General features: G+C 39.8%; 1 protein-coding gene across 4 annotated transcripts in view; it reads left to right on the top strand.

Annotated features, from left to right (window-relative positions):
• The window catches only part of brinp2 (bone morphogenetic protein/retinoic acid inducible neural-specific 2), a 252,538-nt gene extending 233,633 nt beyond the window's left edge, over positions 1-18,905 (top strand). For all 4 annotated transcript variants that reach the window (XM_076744806.1, XM_076744802.1, XM_076744803.1 and 1 more), the window contains one exon: positions 516-18,905. In XM_076744806.1, the coding sequence (XP_076600921.1) occupies positions 516-1,337 (822 nt within the window). In that variant the 3' untranslated portion in view covers positions 1,338-18,905. The remainder of the gene's footprint in view (positions 1-515) is intronic.
• The last annotated feature ends 927 nt before the right edge of the window (positions 18,906-19,832 follow it).

Below are 19,832 nucleotides of genomic sequence, written 5' to 3'. Positions count from 1 at the left end.
AACATGTACATTAATACAGGTTTCTTCGTACCTAGACAAAAATATACCTCTAATAACAATAATAACAGCACATGAAAATACACCATAAAATGAAGAACTACATTTTGGTATTGCAAATCTACACAATGTAGATGCTACTGCAAATAATTCTACAATATCTGATAAACCATTATATTTTAAGTATTTTTATACAACATGAATGGGCCACTCCCCTGAGTTTACACATAATGGTCAGTTTACTCTTTGTAAGGAATTAAAAACAAAATTGTCAAGCCTTTTAAAGTCTGAGAAAGTAACCCTGATGATCATCATCATGTAAGTTTGCTTAGGTCTGGAGACTAAAACTTACAACAAAAAAACTGTTACAAACTGGAGGGCATATATCTATGTACCTTCATCTATCAATCTAGATAGATAGATAGATAGATAGATAGATAGATAGATAGATCTTGGGTATCTATAGTCTACTTATAAGCGTGAATGTAATCTCACAGTTTATTAACCCCTTTTTGTAGGTGAAGTACTTGCTTCAGCGACTGGACAGCAGAATAGAGGTCCATGCCATCTACATCAGCAACGATGTCCGCCTGGGAAGTTGGTTCAATCCTGCCTGGAGGAAGAGAATGTTGCTGACACTCAAGAGTAACAAAAATAAGTCCAATCTCATCCACATGCTGATGGGCATTTCTTTTCAGATATGCTCTACTAAGAATTCGACACTGGAGCCTGTGCCTGTGATTTATGTGAATCCTTTTGGAGGAAGTCACTCTGAGAGCTGGTTCATGCCAGTAAACCAGGCTGAGTTCCCTGACTGGGAGAGAACTCGACTGGATGCTGTCATCACGGCGCAGTGTTACAACTGGACACTGTCTCTGGGCAACAAATGGAAGTCCTTCTTTGAAACAGTGCACATCTACTTGCGAAGTCGCATAGTCACAGATGATCCAACAGTGAATGAAACTCTCTTCTATGAACCATTGGACTTGGATGACCAGACGTCCAACCTGGGGTATATGAAGATCAACACACTGAAAGTGTTTGGGTACAGCATGCACTTTGACCCTGAGGGCATCAAGGATCTGATTCTCCAGCTGGACTACCCCTACACGCAGGGTACGCAGGATGCTGCCTTTCTGATGTTGTTGGAGATGAGAGACCGGATTAACCGGCTGTCTCCACCAGCACCACAGCCACTTGACCTGTTTTCTTGTCTGCTACGCCACCGGCTCAAGCTGTCAGCTGGAGAGGTGGCACGTATCAAGGACTCTCTGCAGATCTTCAACTCCAAGCTTCCCAATGCTTCTCCTGAACCTGAGCTGGCCCAGCTGTGCAGCTAGCTAGCTTAGCACACAAGTCAGGTTGTGAGTGGTACTATACACAAAAAGTGGCTGATAAAACCATAGACTATGTAGGGGAGGTCCTATTAAGTTGGCCTCATGGACCCAAATCATGTGGATTAATAGAACATCCAACTGTAAAGGCTGCGTGCTGGGCTTTTCTTATGGTTGGTCTTAGCTCGATTTCTGGTGTCACATTTTTATCCTAAATTTCTACCAGAGCCCTTCAATGAACAGTGGAGTCGTGTTGTGGACTTTTGTGGGAACAGCTGACACTTGGACTCTTCCAGAGGCTCTACTGTACTAGCCAGGAGGCTTACTTTTGTTACTACTTGCTTACTGTCCTGCTTTTGGCAAACTGTACGACTGGATGAAGCTAAGAGACTCTCTTGTACCGACAGGTTTTGTGATTTAGATCCTCAGAGAGCCGATGTCATTAAGTATACCTAAGACCTCTTCCTTGCAAAGATAGAGGCGATTTTGATATGTAAAGAGGAACTCTTAAGGGGTCTTGAAAAATGAGTTAATGGAAGAGGATTTCCCCTTTTCTAACCCTATTTTCTTTGGCTACAGAACAATCTCGTGGGAAGGGAAAATGGGATAATATTATATATGTGGTGAATGAGTTGTTATGTTATGCTTAACAGTTTAAAATTTGATAATCCTGAACCCTGTTACTGTCTTTGAATATTTCTTTTTAATCCCCGCCTTCCATTTTATCTGGCATTTGAAAACTTGTAAGTATCTATGCTTAACATCTGAGTGAGAAGCCTGTTAGTGATGTTCTGTCCTTGGTGGTGTGTCTATACCAAATGAAGGTGAACAAATCGGCAAACTGAATGGCAAAATATCTTAAATGTTATTTTTTTTAGCTGAAAATCATAAAGAAATCTTCTGATGTGGTAACAAAAAGGTCTGCGGATATAGCGCTGTAAATAACGCTCCATCTAACCCCAGGTGTGGACAAGTGCACATTGCTTTTTAGATAACCAAGTGCAAAGACCAAAAAAATGTTTATAACAAAACAAACTCATGCCTTATATGGAGAGTCAATGTTAAGATAAGAAGCACATTTAGTTTCTGTGTTTGATTTCCCAGCGAAGGCTGTATTGCTTTTTATATTTCAATATTTCTACCAAGACAGAACAACAGACACATTCTCCAGTGGTAATGTAGCTTTTCCATGTAAATGCCAGTCACACTTTCTGCAGTTACTTGTTTTGATTTGGTGTTGTGAAAATTTGAGTCACTATTCACAGTGCACAGCACTACTTGCATACTGTAATTGTTCAGCAAGATCCTTCTATCTCCACTACAAACACTCAGAAACAGACAAACAAACTCATAGAACCTGCTTGATTTTATTATGGTTTTAACAAGGTTTAGAATGGTTTGGTTTAGTCTCAGGTCAATGAAACTTTTTTTTTTTTTTTTTTTTTTTTTTTCCCCACAGGCCGGGGGTGGAGGGGTGGGGGGGTAATGTCAGCTGCCAGTAACCACTGTGACTGGAGTTATAGGGTTTCTGCAGGGCAGTGATGGTACTCTTGAGAGCTGCAATCTTACCAGGATGATACTTGATATGATTCTACATTTACTTCACTAATTTCTCACTTAAAGTCAGTAAACCTTGTATGTCATTTTCAGCAGTTCTTCTGTGCTCAGCTTGCTCAAGTAAAAACAAAGTGGTTTATCTATCTGGGATCCCTTTCCTTGTTTCTCACTGTTGTAACATGTGTATGGAATCTATGAAATAACATATTGACACATATTGCACAACAGGTTTCTTTTGGTTTGGGCTGTGAGAACCCCATTCCAGACACATACCCAGATTTACTGAGATAATGGTGCAGCACAAATGTGTGCAGGTGGAAGGGGGAGATGGTGTTATTACAACCGATGTTTCACTGGAATATTAAGGGAAATGCAGCCAAATGTTCATTGTAAAAGTCTAATCAGTTTCTAGTATGTCGTTACTTCACAGTTTATTTAACTTCCAGTTCAAATTCAAGTTTAATGAACAGAAAATCCCCCAAATCGTTTCCTTCCAGAGACACACAATTCTCTAACATCACATGCACTGTTCTGCACTGTCATTTACAATACAATAAAGTGAGGGTAATGATAATTTTAGTTTTGTAGTTTTATGCACAAATATGTGGAAATATGTTCAGTTCGTGCAAGAATATGCCATTGCAATAATACTTTTTTTTTTCCTCAGAGATATAACTGCAAATTCCTACAAATTGGCATTGTTTCCCAGTGCTACAACATTTCAAACTTTTCTTTTGCCTCCAGGACATTACTAATTAAGTTACACTCATTTGCTTGTTTATTAGGTCTACCTAGCTAAAACTAATGCAGTAATTTCACAGGATGTGGTTTGTGGTGCTGTTGAATTGTATTGTGTTTTACAGACCATAAAGTTAAATCAACACCTTTCTTAAACAGTTTCAACAAATACTGAACATTATGACTTTCATGAAGGTGGGACTCACTGCAGAACTGTTACACTACACTGTATGGCCTATAAACTGACAGTAGTGTATTTTACTTTAACTTTCACTATGGACAACAGTTAAACCGTATGAAACAGGGACATGGAGAGATATTTTAGGGTCAGAGGCTCAAATTATTTTTAAAAATGGCATCCTTGCACGCACTGTGTTGTCCTCACTCCTCCTCCTAATGTTGCCACACTTTATAAAAGCTTAAACAAGCTATAAAAGCTTTTGAACTTGCTCCTGACTTCAGGAAATCATAGGAGTTTACCGGCAGAAATGTCTCCAGTTTGGAGAATATTGACCAGCGGCTGTTTCGCGTTTTGGATTAAATCTTCATTTCTCAAGCATACTAATTTTGATTTGATCGCCATTGACTGTAGATATTCTTGATGTTGACTTAATCTCAAAACTGCTCAGATTCGGACAGGTCTCAGACTAAGCTTAAGTGGTCCTGACTATGGCAGCTGTCCAGATATTTTTGTTTGCTGACACTGTCATGGAGTTATACGTAATAATAACAGCTAATTCATATCTCTTTCCTTCTTGCAAACTTCCTTGTTGCTTATGTAAATATCTACACTATTTTTATGCCCACTTTTCAAAGGCAGGGAATATACCAAGCAAAACTGACCTTAATAAATTCAGAATCAGAAGACATAATAAACCCGTGTTAAGTTACTGTTTGTCCACATATCATTTGCACAATTCTCCCATAAATGCATTTGCAAGGAGAAAGGAGCAAACACTTGCTAAAATGACAAACTATGACTGTAGCCTGGTGTGCTTGTTTCACACATATATGTATATACCGCATATCTGGGGCGGAATGCATCCTACCTGCTCCTGAAAGAAATGTCACGAAAGCCTTCATAAAGCTGGCCTTCAGTACGTTGCCATTAAATGGATGCATAAACTTCCAATTACCCTCGGCCCCTCATAATAAGATGAATGTCCTCTAATATACGGAGTGTAGTGTTTTTTGTAAGATGAAAAGCCAATTTCCTGGGTTGTCAGGGAGCAAACAAGAAGCAAACGCACACTGTCACATTACATCAGGCTGCTGGTTTATCTGCTGGAGAAAGCAACAGAGGAGCAGAGAGACAGTAAGAGTGACAGAGACAGGGAGGTGGGGAAAGAGCGTGCCATACTGGCCAACTTGAGCCTATATTTCCATTCCCACCCCATAATGAGGTGGGGAAGGAGTCACTCTGCATCGGGTTAATAAACAGTTATTCATCTTCGGCATGGCACCCAGGAAACAGGAGTGGGTTTGCCCTTGGGCTAATCTTCAGCCCTGTGGAAGACAGCCAATCCATCAGAGCACTATTTAGACTGCATACTACAAACTTTCTGGACCTCCTAAAGAAGCAAGGGGAAGAGAGGGAAAATGAGAGAGTGATTGAAGAGGGAACAGATGACATAGAGGGAGAGATGGAGGGAAGATAGGGTTGAGAGAAAGTGGGAGGGAGAGAAAAGGTGAGAGGGGTTGGGCTGCTAGTCTTGCAATGATTTATGATGTTTAGAAAGTCAGACTGTGTGAATTAATGAGGTAGAATTGGTGAAATCGACTGGCACGTGTGTGTATGTGCACACTTTGTACTTGTGTACCTGCAGGTCATTTGACACAGTCATCAATAATGGTGTAGATTTGGAGGTTTTGAAATTACTTTCAAATTACATTATTACATATGTATCCAGAGAAATGATTCATGCTTGGAGACAGTGAGAGAGAGAGAGAGACGGACATTGAAATGCAAAGTTAGAGCTTGTTTGACCTTGACTGAGAGAGGCAGAGGAGAAGCGAGTTGTTTTCATAAGGTGGTTGATTATAGCTGTATCAACAGTGGCATCATGGCTGACAAATCTGAAATTCAGGTCTTATAGAGCTTGTCAGTTTCACATGACAGCTTGCAGAAAAATACAAAAATAATTGATTCCTCATATTGCTTTCCAAGACTCACTTGGCAAACTCATTCATTACCTCCGACCAAGGAAGACAAGGTCACATTACAAATTTACTAGTGTTGCAGAATACTTTTTTTTTTTGTTGTCAGCATTTTGAAGACAAACTGTACTGAAAATTTGCTTGTTAGCCCCGACAATATTACATGTCCTAATACTGAGCATTCTATTTAACAAAACATGGTCAAATTAATCATATTGACACTCTTTTTCTTCCCCTATATATTTTTAGAGGTTGCCAGGCATACACTGGTCATCTTGCCAACCGGGCAGAATCTCAGTGGGTTGCTGCATCTGTGGGCCGGTCAATTGTATACATTGGGTGGTATGTATGCATGGCATGGGAGTTGAACGTTTGTGTGGCTTGGATCCGTAACAACACTTGCAATGCTCGCAACACTGACACTATGTGCCATGGGAAGACAAGTTAGGTGAGAAGGGTGGGCAGAAATACTGTAAAAGAGGAAAAAACTTGAGGTGTTACTAAATAAAAGATAAAATAATGAGTAATTTTTTTGGTGTGTCTGCCTCAACATGCACCAAACATGAAGCCGCAGACCTGCCGGGGTCTGAGGGCGTTAAGCCTGGCAACAGTGCCAGTGGAAATGGTCAACATTATTCATGCAGATGTATAATAAGATTAACTTTTCATTTTGTATCTGGATTCTATCTGCATCATTTTACATCAGTTTGTAGTGGTAATAGCCTAAAAATATTTTTTTTAGTAGTATTATCAGTTATATAATTATAATAATAATAATGATGACAATAATGAATCAGAAACAGAATCGGCTTTATTGGCCAAGTATATGTGCACATACAAGGAATTTGACATTGCATTAAACATTAAAAAAAAAAAATGAGATACAGCAAAGACCAAATACAAAGAAAACAAACAAACAAACAAAAGGTTGAACAATATATTACAATAATAGCAATGATAATAACAAACCCTGACAAAAAATAAATTTTATTCATAAAGAATTCTTTTACGTAATACATAAATGCATTGTACCCAGTAACAAGGAAGAAAGAAGTAAACTAATGTAACAATGAAACAAGGTAAAGAGCAAAAGTGCAGTTCAAGGTGCAACTGAATAATCCATTAATATACAAGTAATCATTAAATATACAGTCAGCTATGCTCTTCAAAAGTCATTCAACCAACAATGAATGGAATAAACAACAAATGATGAAGATAGTCATTATTTTGTCGAAATGGGTGAAGGATGTATTGTGATGGCATGTAGAGGTTGGATTTCTTGGGAGGTTCCTGATGTGAGAGGTTTATTGATTGGTATTCCCTCCACTGAGAAATAACTAAAAGTGCAATTAAGTGCAACATGGCTTGCCTGCCCTTATTATATTTGTATTCAAATGCAGGCTACGCTCACTGTGACAAAATATCGGCCCTGGCATTTTGGACCAGACCGGCCCACCACATTCAATAACGCACACCTTTTCAGTCTTTTCGGTCTCTTGAATGTGTATACCAATTGTGCAACTCTTTAAAACCATGTACCTTAAGCCATGCAATGAGTTAACGGGAATCAGTGAGAGTGGACACATTAAATACTTCCAAAAAGTGTCATTTATTAACACTACAAAAAAGAATACTCCACCACTCCATCACAGTAATGGATCTTTAAGCAGAATTGCTCCTAGTGGGTGTACCTATGTGTTTCAGGGAGGAAGAACAGAGAAAGAATAGAGATGAGAAATGATGGATCAGATGCTAACTCTTCCAAGAGTAGTACTCAATAAACTGTGAACTTACCCAGTCCAAAAGGATGAATGCAGCTGAACTCCTGAATGAACTTTTAACAGAAAGCGAGAGAGAGATTTAATTATTAGTCAGTCTTCAAGATAAAAATAGCAGTGTAGAAACTGAAAACTTAAGAGGGATGATGACACATGAATGAGGGCGAGAGAAAGAGAAATAATAGACATGGTTGATTGATCTGATTAAATACAAACTAACCTGGTCATAGAACATTAGCCAAAAATATGTTACTGATGTTTTGTCATTATCAGATTTACCAAGGGGTTGGGTTGCTACCGCAGGTTTTACTGCATGACCCTGTTCACCACCACCACGTCATCAGCCACGGGAGCTGATGAAGGCCCTGCCGTGGCAAACATATCAAAAATTTTTGCGCATTTGGCAGCGTTGGCTTGAAGAGCCAGCTTCTTTTTGTCTCGCAGTTTGTCTGCACCTCGTCACGTGTCAGTGAAGAAAATAACCTGTGGGATGCAGACCAGCATGTGTCGAGGGCCGGTCGGTGGTTATGGACAAACTCTTGCCCTGACTTTTTTTTTTTTGCCGAATGCAGGACCAAAGCGAAAGGGGTTGGTGTTTAACGATGTGATTGGACCAGCCCAATGTCAGTCGGGCCACTGATCAACTGTCTGGTATTATGGGCCTGTCAGACCAATATTTAAAATGAAAAAAAAGTGGTCGACTGTCGGCCCAAATAGCACGTCGGTCCACCGGGAAAATGCCCACTATGCCAGATGGTCAGTCCGTCCCTGTCCACAGCAGAGAGGAGAGGGAAGTTATGAAAGAGAAGAAAATAGCAGAAGAGAGACGGAAGGATGTGAGAGCAAACAGGAGAGAGAAAGGAAGAGAAGAGAAACAATGAGAAGCCTTAAGCATAGAAAGGAAAGAAGGGGAGAAAGAAGAGGACAGACAAAAGAATGGGAATGGAAAATAAGAGAATATGTCTGAGTTGAGTGGAGAGAACATATGAAATAGAAGAGAGAGAGAAGAAATAAGATGAAATCAAAAAGACTGTAGCACAATGATTTCTTTGTCCTCCACACGAATACTGGAAGTTTTTTGATCGCCACTCCCAACGACAAACAAATGATACACTCACTAAGAAAGTACTCCACAAAGATGGCAGAAACAGGAAATAGCTAACCCATGGAGAGGAGCATCATACACTATCTTCAGTCTGCATGGCATTTGGCAAGTCCATAGTAGCTTGGCATTCATCAGTGGCATGAAAGGTTGGAGATACATCCAGTTGGTAGAGCAGGAGTCCTCATTTGTCCTAGGGCCAGACACTGTGGGTGGCTGACTTTCAGATATAAGAAATACATTTATATCAGTCTAATTAGCCTATTATTGTTTGATACTTTAACTTTCTTACAAAATTAAAATTGTTTTTATAAGCCTAATATCAGTGTGAACAGACTCCTCAAAAATGTGAAATCCATAATGATCACTAGATACTGAACTAGAAAATGCTGTCAGACCTTGGCCAAGGAGGTACCCAGTGTCCTAAAACCCAAACTACCAATGAATAAATCCTGACCTCAGTTAAAAACTCCTCCTCCAAAATACTTAGTTCAAGATTCATTACAACAGTTGGCCAACGTAAATAAGCCCAGGTGACACCTCTTGCATCTAATAGACAAGCTTTGTGATTCTCTGACAATTCTGGAGCTACCTCCCATAGTTGTAGCTACCCTAGGAGCCAAGTGGTTTGATGGGGGGTCCCCATAGTGGAGGATGAATTTGGAGAATAATCCAAATTTTGTAGAATGGATGAATTTGGCAAGCTAATTGATGACATTCCAAAGACATACTGGGCCTCTTCCACTGGTGAGTAAAGATGCATGCATTTTCTGAATTCATTTATATTCTGCTGGCTGGATAGGAAGCTTTAGTGGGACTGATGTGCTGCCAGTTCTCAATCACTAGTGGAGAGGAACATGAAACAAGCTTGTAAGAACTGTGGAAGTATATCTATTGAATGCTTTAGTGCTGACATTAAAAGCCAGCTTAGTGGAAAGCAGGTGGCCTCTCAAAGGGAACAAGTCAGACAGAAATGTCAGGTGTTAGAGTGTGCGGTGGATGTAGTGAAAATCATTAGAAATGGTACTGTAATACGTCTGTGAATTATGCAGTATTTAAGCTTTAGGATCTCAATGTAGATCACAGAAAGTTCTTTGAGATCATCCTTCTGCAGTCAAAACTTGACCTCTCCCAGAAGGGTATTTGAAGGAATGCATCAACAAGTCAAAGAGGCTGCTTGAGTCAGGGGCACAACAAGGAAGAGCATCCCTGGTAACAGTCAGTTCTGGTCTGTTGACGCACAACAGCATGTGATTCAGGAGACAATTTCATCTGCTGTTGAGAAGGCTGGCATGAGGCATTCTATGGACACCTTTCAGGAAAGGCTTCTCACAATGATAAAGTACAAAGACTTCACTGAACAATACTTTGTTCATCTGCTGTTGGTGAAAAGCACAAGCTGGACCTCGGCAAGTTCACTGGGCGTGCCACAGATGGTTAAGATAACATACCATGCCAGTACAAAGGCAAGTCACTTTGATGTCAAAATTCTCTCTTGATTACGTTTATGTTTGGTTCTATGCACATTTGCTGAACCTGGTTGTGTCAGACACAACACAGACTGTCAGTGAACATGAGACACTATGGAGGTGGATATCTGTGAGAGTGTGAGCCATGCACAGATGCCTTTCATCAGTGGGCCAAAGATGACACTCTCAGGAAGGTGTTCAGGTCATTTGGGAAAGGAGATCATAGTCTCTACTTGGAAGTCATCCTCACCTTGACAGCCACAAAAGCATGGAAGAGCATGAAATCAGGAGCCTGCACTAGTCCACAAGCATTATTGAGAATCTCCTTTAGTAGGAAATCATACTGACAGCTCAACTCTTCCTTCACATAACCTCTCTCAAAGTATCTGCAAACAGAGGGAATGGAGTCCACAATGTCCACAACAAGAGGAATCCAGAATCTTACTGTTGTGCTAATATTGTGTCTTAGAAGCATATGTTGTCCAATTCTATTCCAGAAAAAATAAGTGGGCCAGTATGTGGGCTGGTCTGGACAAAAGTCCAGGCCTGAATTTTTGTCTCAGTACATGCTTTGAGGTTGCACTCAGTTTCTCTCCGCAGTAACATATAACCTACAACAGATTGATTTACTAAATGCATCTACAGTCCCACTAAACTACAGACAAGAAGTGGCATCAACCCAGCTGGGACAAACCACAAGAACAGGCTCATGCTAAGCTATGCTAACACACTAACATGTCTATAAATGTACACAAAGTCACTTCACATTAACAAGAGCTGTAGCCCATATGAATGTAACATCAGCTTTACTTTTTTTTAGCCTGATTACCTCTGTTTTTGTATAGGCTCTCAAAAGGAACAAGTTTAATTAAGTTTAAATAAAGTGATATTTATTTTTCTGCCACAAAACCTTTGCAGACATTAAGTCTGTTTTAGGCTGTAAGTGACAGATGTCGCTGCTAGCATGGTGGTGAAGCCTGATGTCTGGTTGTCAAACACACACTCAAGGTGGATTGAGGTGACTGACTTACTCAAGAAAATTTCACTTTTTGGGCCAGTCATAGTATTTAGCAGAATGTTCTGGAATGGTCATTTTTACTTACTTTTATTGCAGCAGTTGTACAAAACAATGGTTTTGGTGTGTTTATTTGGAAAGAAAACTGTCCAGAAAGTGGGTGTTTCCATTTGAGAGTGGCTGCAAATCATTACAGGCTGCCATGATGTGTGTGCGGTAGATAGGAACATTCGGTGAAGCCTCTTCTACTATTAGCTAAGTTTTGTAACTTGCTTGTTGACAATAAATAAATGAGCAGCAGTGCCAGACTCAGCCCTCATTGACTCCAGCAACAGCCAACAGGGATAGTGTTTATGTTTGGTGCATTTGAGAACCAAACTGGAAATGAACATCTGTCATTTCCTTCCTCTAAAAATGAAACTGGGGGGATTATGAAAGAACATTTTTTCATTCATCCCAGTTTTTGTGCATTGTGTCACCACAAATCACACAAAGTCATGCATCAGGAGTGCTCCTCATCTTCATTACTGGAAATTCAACTGCAGCACATTTGGAATGTAGGTGTTTCTATGTTTTCTTTAGCTCAAACCAAATGTGTCTTGATGAAATGAGGAAGTTTATCATATGGTGTACATTATAGGAAGTGTGAAATGTTCACAATCTGTGCAGGTGAAACACAAACAGAGTGACACTTGTGACTAATGGCCCTCAGCAGAAGGAAACGTTGAGCAGTAAATGTTGTATGCTATGCAGTTTCAGAACCTAATCTCCTCTGCTGACTGTCCTCATTAGAAATACAAGAATGCTTTTGTGTTCAAATGCAATCTGCTTACAGTATGTTTTCCTGCTTATTAACACTGACAGGAGCAAGGCGTTCCCGTGAATGTTTCATCAGGCTCATGAAAATCATTGATCCTTGAATGTATATTTGTGACACCTGTGCTTTGCTTTTTCTGTTTATGCAGTTATTTGCCAGCACCTCCAACCATAGGAATACACATATACATACATATACATACATATATCTATATTTATTTTCATGAAATCTAAATTTTGTCCATCTATATTCATATTTCAGGTATCTATACCTATATATTTTGGCTATGTATTCTTATATTGCTATATCATATATTGACAATTTATTATATTTATCACTTCAAACTGTGTCAAATTTAGCTACTGAAATCCTTGATTTGAGGTGTCTGGAGCTGTAAATAACCCACTGAAGTGGCGTATTGACATGTTCAGGATTTCATCGGCTATTCGAAGTGTCAATCATCTGCAAACTAGGTTGCGATTGGCTCCATCTTCACACAGAAGAGAAGGCTGCCCTTCTGCTCAACTGAGACTGTAAATGGCTTCTCTGGTTGCTCGGCTTCATATGGCAGATCATGATTGGTCAAGTGAGGTGTCATTTGAAACCAGAGACTCCACAGAGTAACTGGACAAGCTGGTGCCTGTTTGTTTACGTTTCCGGAAGTCATAACAGGGAAAACATAAGAGACAAGCGGAAGATGACCACATCACCTGCTAATTTGAAAGGAGAAAAGATCATTATTGTCATGTTTTAGACTAAATAATACTAGTACTGATGATTTGCTAGCTTAGTGAGTGATTGTGGTATTCTTGCCGTTGTCATCATTACTGTCAGGAGTGACATTGCCACAGAGCCTGTATTCTGCACTAAAACTACATGTTGTCACACTTGTATATTCAGTTGGCAGCCCCCCTTACTTAAAACATCTTCCTGCACACTTGCTTCTTTGGTCATACTGTTTGATTGGTTGTAGTACTACAATGGAGAGCACAGACTGTTACTATACAAAATTGGTCACAGAAATGTGTTATGTCCATGAAAACAGCCATTTAAATTAGCACTAACTATTAATGGAACTAAAAGCCAAGCCTGAATGAAGTTTCTGCTTTTTGGCTGTGTTACCACCACGGGTGTATTACAATAGATTCTCCAACCTCTTTTTTAGGATTAACTACAGATTTGATTTCATCAATGCATGGAGGCTTAAGAACTCAATGCATGGAAACAGGGCCAAATTAGAACAGGAAAGAAGAGAAGCAGTACAGCAAGTCTGGACAGGATCTATATCTTATTATTATTTTCAGTTCTCAAGTAGTAAGCAGTTTTATATCCTGTTGGTTTTAAAGACCATCACCTTGCTGCAGGCAATTTATGTCTATCCCCACCAGTAAAATCTAAGTCTTATTGGCTATTTAGTATTAAACTGAGGCACATTTTAGATTTTGGAAAAAAAAAAAAAAAGAAGAAAAAGTGATTTGAAGTTCTTTGAGCACTGGAGGGAGAGAGAGAAAGGGAGATTTTGACTCCTTAAGCTAATGGTGGGAAAAGTACCTTGTATGGGTGTTTTGCCAGCACTAAAGCTCTCAGCCTCCACCACAATCAAAGAGGCTGTTCAAACTTCAGAGCTGGAGATTAAAGACACTGAATGTAGTTTGTGTGACCCAAAACTGCTGATCTTTGTCAGGAGACTAACGACAGGCGCTGGATGGTGTTTTACAGTGGAGGGTATAAGGGCAGACATTGTTTAGTGACATCTAAAAACATTGGATGCTTCTTTCTGTTCAGTTAGGGAGTGACAAGTCAGGGAGAGGTGTGGAAGGCCACCAACCAGGCAGAAATGAGCAGATATGCTTTTATTTGTCTTCATCATACATTGTAAGGATGAGTTTTACTGTGTTGCATTGCTGCTTCATTTGCTTCAGACCTCAGTTGATCTCTGAACAGCTGGTTTGGACCGGTCTTGCAGGAAGTCACCACAGTCATTCAGCTGCTTGCTTCTGGACAGGCTCCTGGCATCAACAGACTGACCTTTATAACCAGTACTCTGAGAGCTTCGGGCTGGTGTTTCCATGATAGCCTATACGTGTGAGGCTCTTTCTCCTCTACAAAATCTGTCAACCCCTCAATGCAAACCTGGTCTTTAGGAACACAGGACTCTATGCTATATAGTGTCTAATTCATTTGTTTCATTCAGCTCCCTGGCAGTCCACAAAGTATTTATTTTTAACCATGTTCTGCTGTCAAAATGTCAAAAAGAGACTGTTTTCTTCTAATGTGTCGCTCTATAAAGTATGTACACTCACTACAGACCTGTACATAGAGTATTATATTTTGTTATTTGTGGTATGGTGGATGCAAGTGATAGCAGGTAATGTATGTTTTCCTGTTTGGCCTCGTAATGGCATTGTTGTCTCACTCTTAATATGAATAAATACAGACACAATGATGAAAAAGTTTTTTTTATGTTAACTTAGTGTCATAGTTATATGATGAAGCAGCACCTGGGCAAAGCAGCAGTTTCTTGGTAATGAGGGTTTTGATGACAGTAGCTCTAGAAATGAAGGTGTACCTGAGGATGCTGATAATGAGGAATGTGTTTTTTTTTTCCATGAGAATGACAAAGCTAGCGCAGATAGCATGATCTCTAATGGGACACCATCAAATTGTGATCCTAAAGAAGTTAGGAGTGATGAGAGAACCTTGTCTCAACTGCCTCAGTCTTACCACTATGAACGTGCAAGCAGTTGAGAGATCTGATAATTTAAGCATAATGGCCATTGCTGGAAAAAAGAAAGGGAAGCCACAACTCTCACAAGCTGATGAATGCTATAGAAGTCTTTGGATTTTCGAGAAAGAGAGCCACCTCACCTGAGGAACTTCCGCAAAAACCCTGAAGCTGCTACAACTGTCCCCCCCGCGCTCGACAGTGGAGCAGTATGTGCAGTGTGCACAATGTTGTTGCAGTGACCACAAGCAAGTGACTGTCTTTACTGTGCTGACTAATTTGGGTTTGGTTTGGAGGCAGTCTATGAGATGTCACAGTAACCTACATATAAGAGTATGAGAAACATTAAATATAACTGGAAATACGTATGAATTTTGAAAAAAAATCTGACTGAATGTATAACTGATTGTAAACAAAATTATGAACGGATCATCTATAGGCTTGGGCTTGGAGAGTATACATTTGAAAACACCAACTGGGGGTGTAGAGTTTGAACAACATGGCTGATTACAAGTCAGGAAGGATGTGACACAAAGATGCTTGAGTAGTAATTGTATGATCCAGGGTTTATGGAGCTTGTCCTGTACTAGTAAAAAAAAAAAAAAAGGTCTGGATACCTCAGCTGCATTAATTTTAAACATTTTTCTTTGGTAATGCCTGAATAGAAGTACACATTTAAAGAGCCGCTGAACCAAGGCCTCCTGTTTGCAAAGAGTCACTTGTTTTTGCAAATGAACCAAGCCCCCAGGAAGGACACTGGGCTGTGAGGCTGCGAAATCTGGCTTAGGGGCCACACTCGTGCTTGCTCTGGCAGTACATATGTTCAGTTGGAATCAATACAGAGAAGACTGAAAAGAGATGCCACACATTGTATTGCAATTTCTTGTGGCACCATGTGATGACCACTTCCTTACGCAATCATTGGAAGGAGGCAGCTATAAAACTGTCAGTACATTTTTCTGAGCTTCAAAAACATAATGACTCTTTGTAGCATTAGAATTTGATCTATTCAGTCCTAAAATATTTTACGTTGCTGTCCATTTTCTCTATTTGAGGCTACAGCTTATTCTATTATAATGTCTGCTGATCAGAGTAGGTGGGCAGTAGTGGTGCCGCTGTGGGGTATATGCAGGTCATTAGCAGGATCGGATGTAGTCATTGCTACAATTCAGTCCATAACAAAGAATTCTTACAATTTAACAAAGCAAATAATTTACTATGGATAACTCAAACTAAGCAAGCATGATATGTTAAGTCAGCAGTCAGTGGTGAAGTGTGGGTGTTGGGTGCTGTAACTGTACATGCCAACCTAAAACTCTCTGTATCATGAAGAAAGGATAAACTCAACACAATTGAACCAAACAAAACCAAGCCTTCCAGGGGGGAAAGAGGGAGCCGTCTTGGAACCAAACCCCTTATGCAGACTCCCAAGTACGTGCAGCCAATACCTCAAGAAAAGACACTGTAATACAGCCCAGGTTCATCACACCAGGACCGGGACCACACATGGGAGATACAGTGGCAACTGTTCACAGAAGAGTAGACTCTCAAAACCACAACTCAGCATGAGCATTGCTGTAGACCAATGGCTATCGGGTGACAAAACTAAAATATATCTCCTGCAATTAATCAGCTAGCTGACCACATTTTGGGAGTAGTTGTTGACTGATAAAATGCAGCAGTAGTGAATGTTGCCTGTGTCAAACTATCCAATAGAAGCATGCTGGATCTCTGTTTTCTCAGTATTGCAGGCCAGGAGTTTCTTTGGAAGTGCTATGTGACCAGTGTAGATGATTGGACATTACTTTGTTCAGGGACCCTGAAAACTCCAGTATACACAGCGACAGGAAAGATTAACTTTCTCTATCTATGTTGAAAACATTTTGTCTGTCTGATTTCCTTGGAGACTTTCCCCTTTTCATAGAGGTGGCCCTTTTGGTTCCTCACAGCTTTTCATCCAGCATACAGTGAGAGAATGAGCGACAGAAAGACTGTGTTGGGTAGAATAAAAGAGGGAACGGGAAACCAAGGAAATAAAACAATGAAAGGATGACAAATTGAGACAGAGAAAGAGGCAGACAGGCTGGCTGACATGCAAATACTCCCCAGCGGAAGAAGCTGTCCCTTGTGATAGCGATCCTGTCATTTGAGCGAGAGCCTGAACAGAAGAGGACGGCACACAACAGAACAGGACAGTTTATCCTGTTGGGCAGAGTGAAGGGACTGCTGCTACGATTCACAGGCAAGCAGACTCACACAGGGATGGAGAATATACATTAGCATCTGTTAGCTCATAGCTCCTTTCATGCAAATTATCGCTGTGGAGAAAAGGCACACTCTTCAATGGGAAAATATGTTTAGTGTAATGGTGACTCTGGGTAATTAATCAGTTAGTCAAGTGACAGAAAACAAATTGAAAATGCCAACCATTCACTGCTGATTTGGTTCTTTTCCCTTACATGATTGTAAATTGAATATCTTTGGGCGTTGGCCTGTTGGCCAGAGAAAACAAGCAATTTGAAGACATCACCTTCCACTCGGGGAAATTGTGATGGGCAATTTTTTGGGCAATTATTTTCTGGCATTTCAGAAACTAATTGATTAATTAAAAAATAGAGTTGTGGAGTGGGAGGGGCTGTTGGTTCGGGGTTTCTTGCATTGCTAACCTGATAACAATTGAACACTGGAAACATGGGAGTCTGCAGGCCTATGGCCAGTACATTTTGTTTCTGCTTTGTGTCTGGGGAATTTACAAAGCCTTGTGGTTACAGATGAGACCAAAACAAAGCATAATTGCTGTCACTTTCATCCAAAATTAACCCAAAGGTTGTAAAGGAAACAATTTAAACTTGCATTTGCTTGAAAATTGCATTATCAGTTTTCTAAAAGGCGTAATGTTTAGCCATCATTGATCCTGAGTAGAACAGTGTCAAATTGCATGTGCATGTTCAATACATGAATAAACCTGCAGTGGAAACATTTAAAATTTGAAGAAAAATGCCTTGCTAAGGTGGAAATGTTAAGGAATCAATATAAACTAAATAGGACAAAGTGCAGTGGAAACAGACTTAGTACATAATACACAGCCTTCCTTCCACTGAAGAGATGAAAACATCAGGTGCGTGTGGAGAACTGGAGAGCTGTCACATCCCCCAAATGAATACATGAAACCCTCCTCTTATGTAATGTTTTAGATAGTGGATGAAAACACACATTTATTTTTCATTTGTGTTTACTGGAAATTTGGTCAATATGTTCAGATGGAAACCTGACTATTGTCAAAGCAAAATCTTAACTGGATTATTAGTCTGGAAACAAAGGTGCCTGAAGTAACTCTTTCCAATTTGCCTATTTGTAATCTACAGATTACATGATATCGAAAAAATGTTGCATCCCTTGTTAACATACATAAAGTACCATTAGCAGAGTTCCCAGATGTCTAAAATCTAACATCTGGATGTAAAGGATGGAAGGAACTGTTTGATAAGGTGGGAAACCACCTTAAATACACCTGGAAATATGCTACCATCCTAAATATCACATAGAAAGGCTGAAGGATTTCATCTTTCTGTTTTTTTGTTTTGTTTTGTTTTGTTTTTCATGGTTTCTTAAATTATTTATCCATATTAATGAGACAAAAAGGCTTCTAGTGTCTACCATCCAAACTAAGAGAGTTCTCACATTTTCCTTTCCTAAGCACTGATTCTTAATTCCGGAGACAGTCCAGCTTCTTTTGGGTCCCCGTGTAACAAGACCACATGTGACTGTGTGAGTCTGGATAAGGGCGAGATGATAAATTTTGTGTTGGGCTGAAATGTTTAAGAACCCCTGACCTATAAAGTGTCAGAGAGGAGCGCTAAATCTGACAAATGCTTGACTCAGAGGTATTGAACTCAGAGGTGAATCTGTCAAAGAGGCTGATAACAATGTAAACAAACCGAAAAGTTAGATCCATCCACACGGTGCAGGGAAAATAGTGCTGTTCCTTCTGGTACTTCCACTCATGTTAACATATAGTAACAGTTTAATCATGCATCACCTGGTGACACTGCAATGTTTATGAATATTTAACTTGTACATATAGGAGTTGTTGTACAACCCGCAGACAAACTGTTCTGATATGCCAGTCAGGCAGCTCTATAATGCTTTTTTTTCTCCTGTTTGAGGATTTCAGTGTTTAAAGAGATTGTAAATGTTCTTATATTAAAAGATGAAAGACACTATGAAATGACTGGTTGTTTTACTTACTAAAAGAGAAAGCCTGTGCATGTACGGTAAATACTTTGTTAAATGTTTGATTGGACAAAATAACATGAACACCTTAGTATATATCAGGTATACTCAGCATGTAAGTTATAATGATATACTTCACCTGATTTAACAATTTGGGGTCCAACAGCCCTTCCATTCATTATGTAGCAGTACACATTCAAAATGGTGTAATATACAACATAAACAGAAACTGAATTTGTTGAATATCAGTAGGATGTAAATATCTATCACACATAACACAGCAGCACATGTTAAGTCTCACAACCAGTCTCACTGTACTGGAGCTGTTGGCACTACAGACTCAGTCCACTCACGGTGACAGTGGTTTTGCAGGGTGGAGCTTCTTCTCTCCCAAATCAACAACAACCTGCTGCTGCCACATTTGACATTTTAGCAAGTGAAATGTTGATGAATGTTTTGCCTTCTGCTCTTTGCCAAGACAGAGTTAGAGTCAGAGCTCAGAGAGTCTGTGGAACGTTATTTTGCAAATTGTCGTGTAAGGACTCACAGTCAGTTGAACTGGTGTGAACAAATTCACACACTCTTCACTGGCGTGTGCAATGAAATGCTGCACGCCAGTCTGTCATACAGGAGAGCAGTGCTGCAACACTAGTAGGCAGAGGGCAAAACTCAGTAAAGAAATTATTGGAAATTGATTCATTTTGATCAAAGCAATATATGAAAATATGCCCAGACTGACATGATAACAAACCTTTGGATCAACTCAGGACATTTCTACTGAGATTTCAATTTGTGGCATTGTTAAACAAGCTTAGACAAAAAGAAGGCTTCACCATTACTCATCACTGAAGTCTACAAAATGAATGCACATTGGTACATGAGTAATGGAACGCAGAGTATAGACAAGCTT

Source organism: Chaetodon auriga, chromosome 12, assembly GCF_051107435.1.
Source record: "Chaetodon auriga isolate fChaAug3 chromosome 12, fChaAug3.hap1, whole genome shotgun sequence".
Lineage (NCBI taxonomy): Eukaryota > Metazoa > Chordata > Actinopteri > Chaetodontiformes > Chaetodontidae > Chaetodon > Chaetodon auriga.
This window is presented reverse-complemented; position numbering and strand designations above follow the sequence as displayed.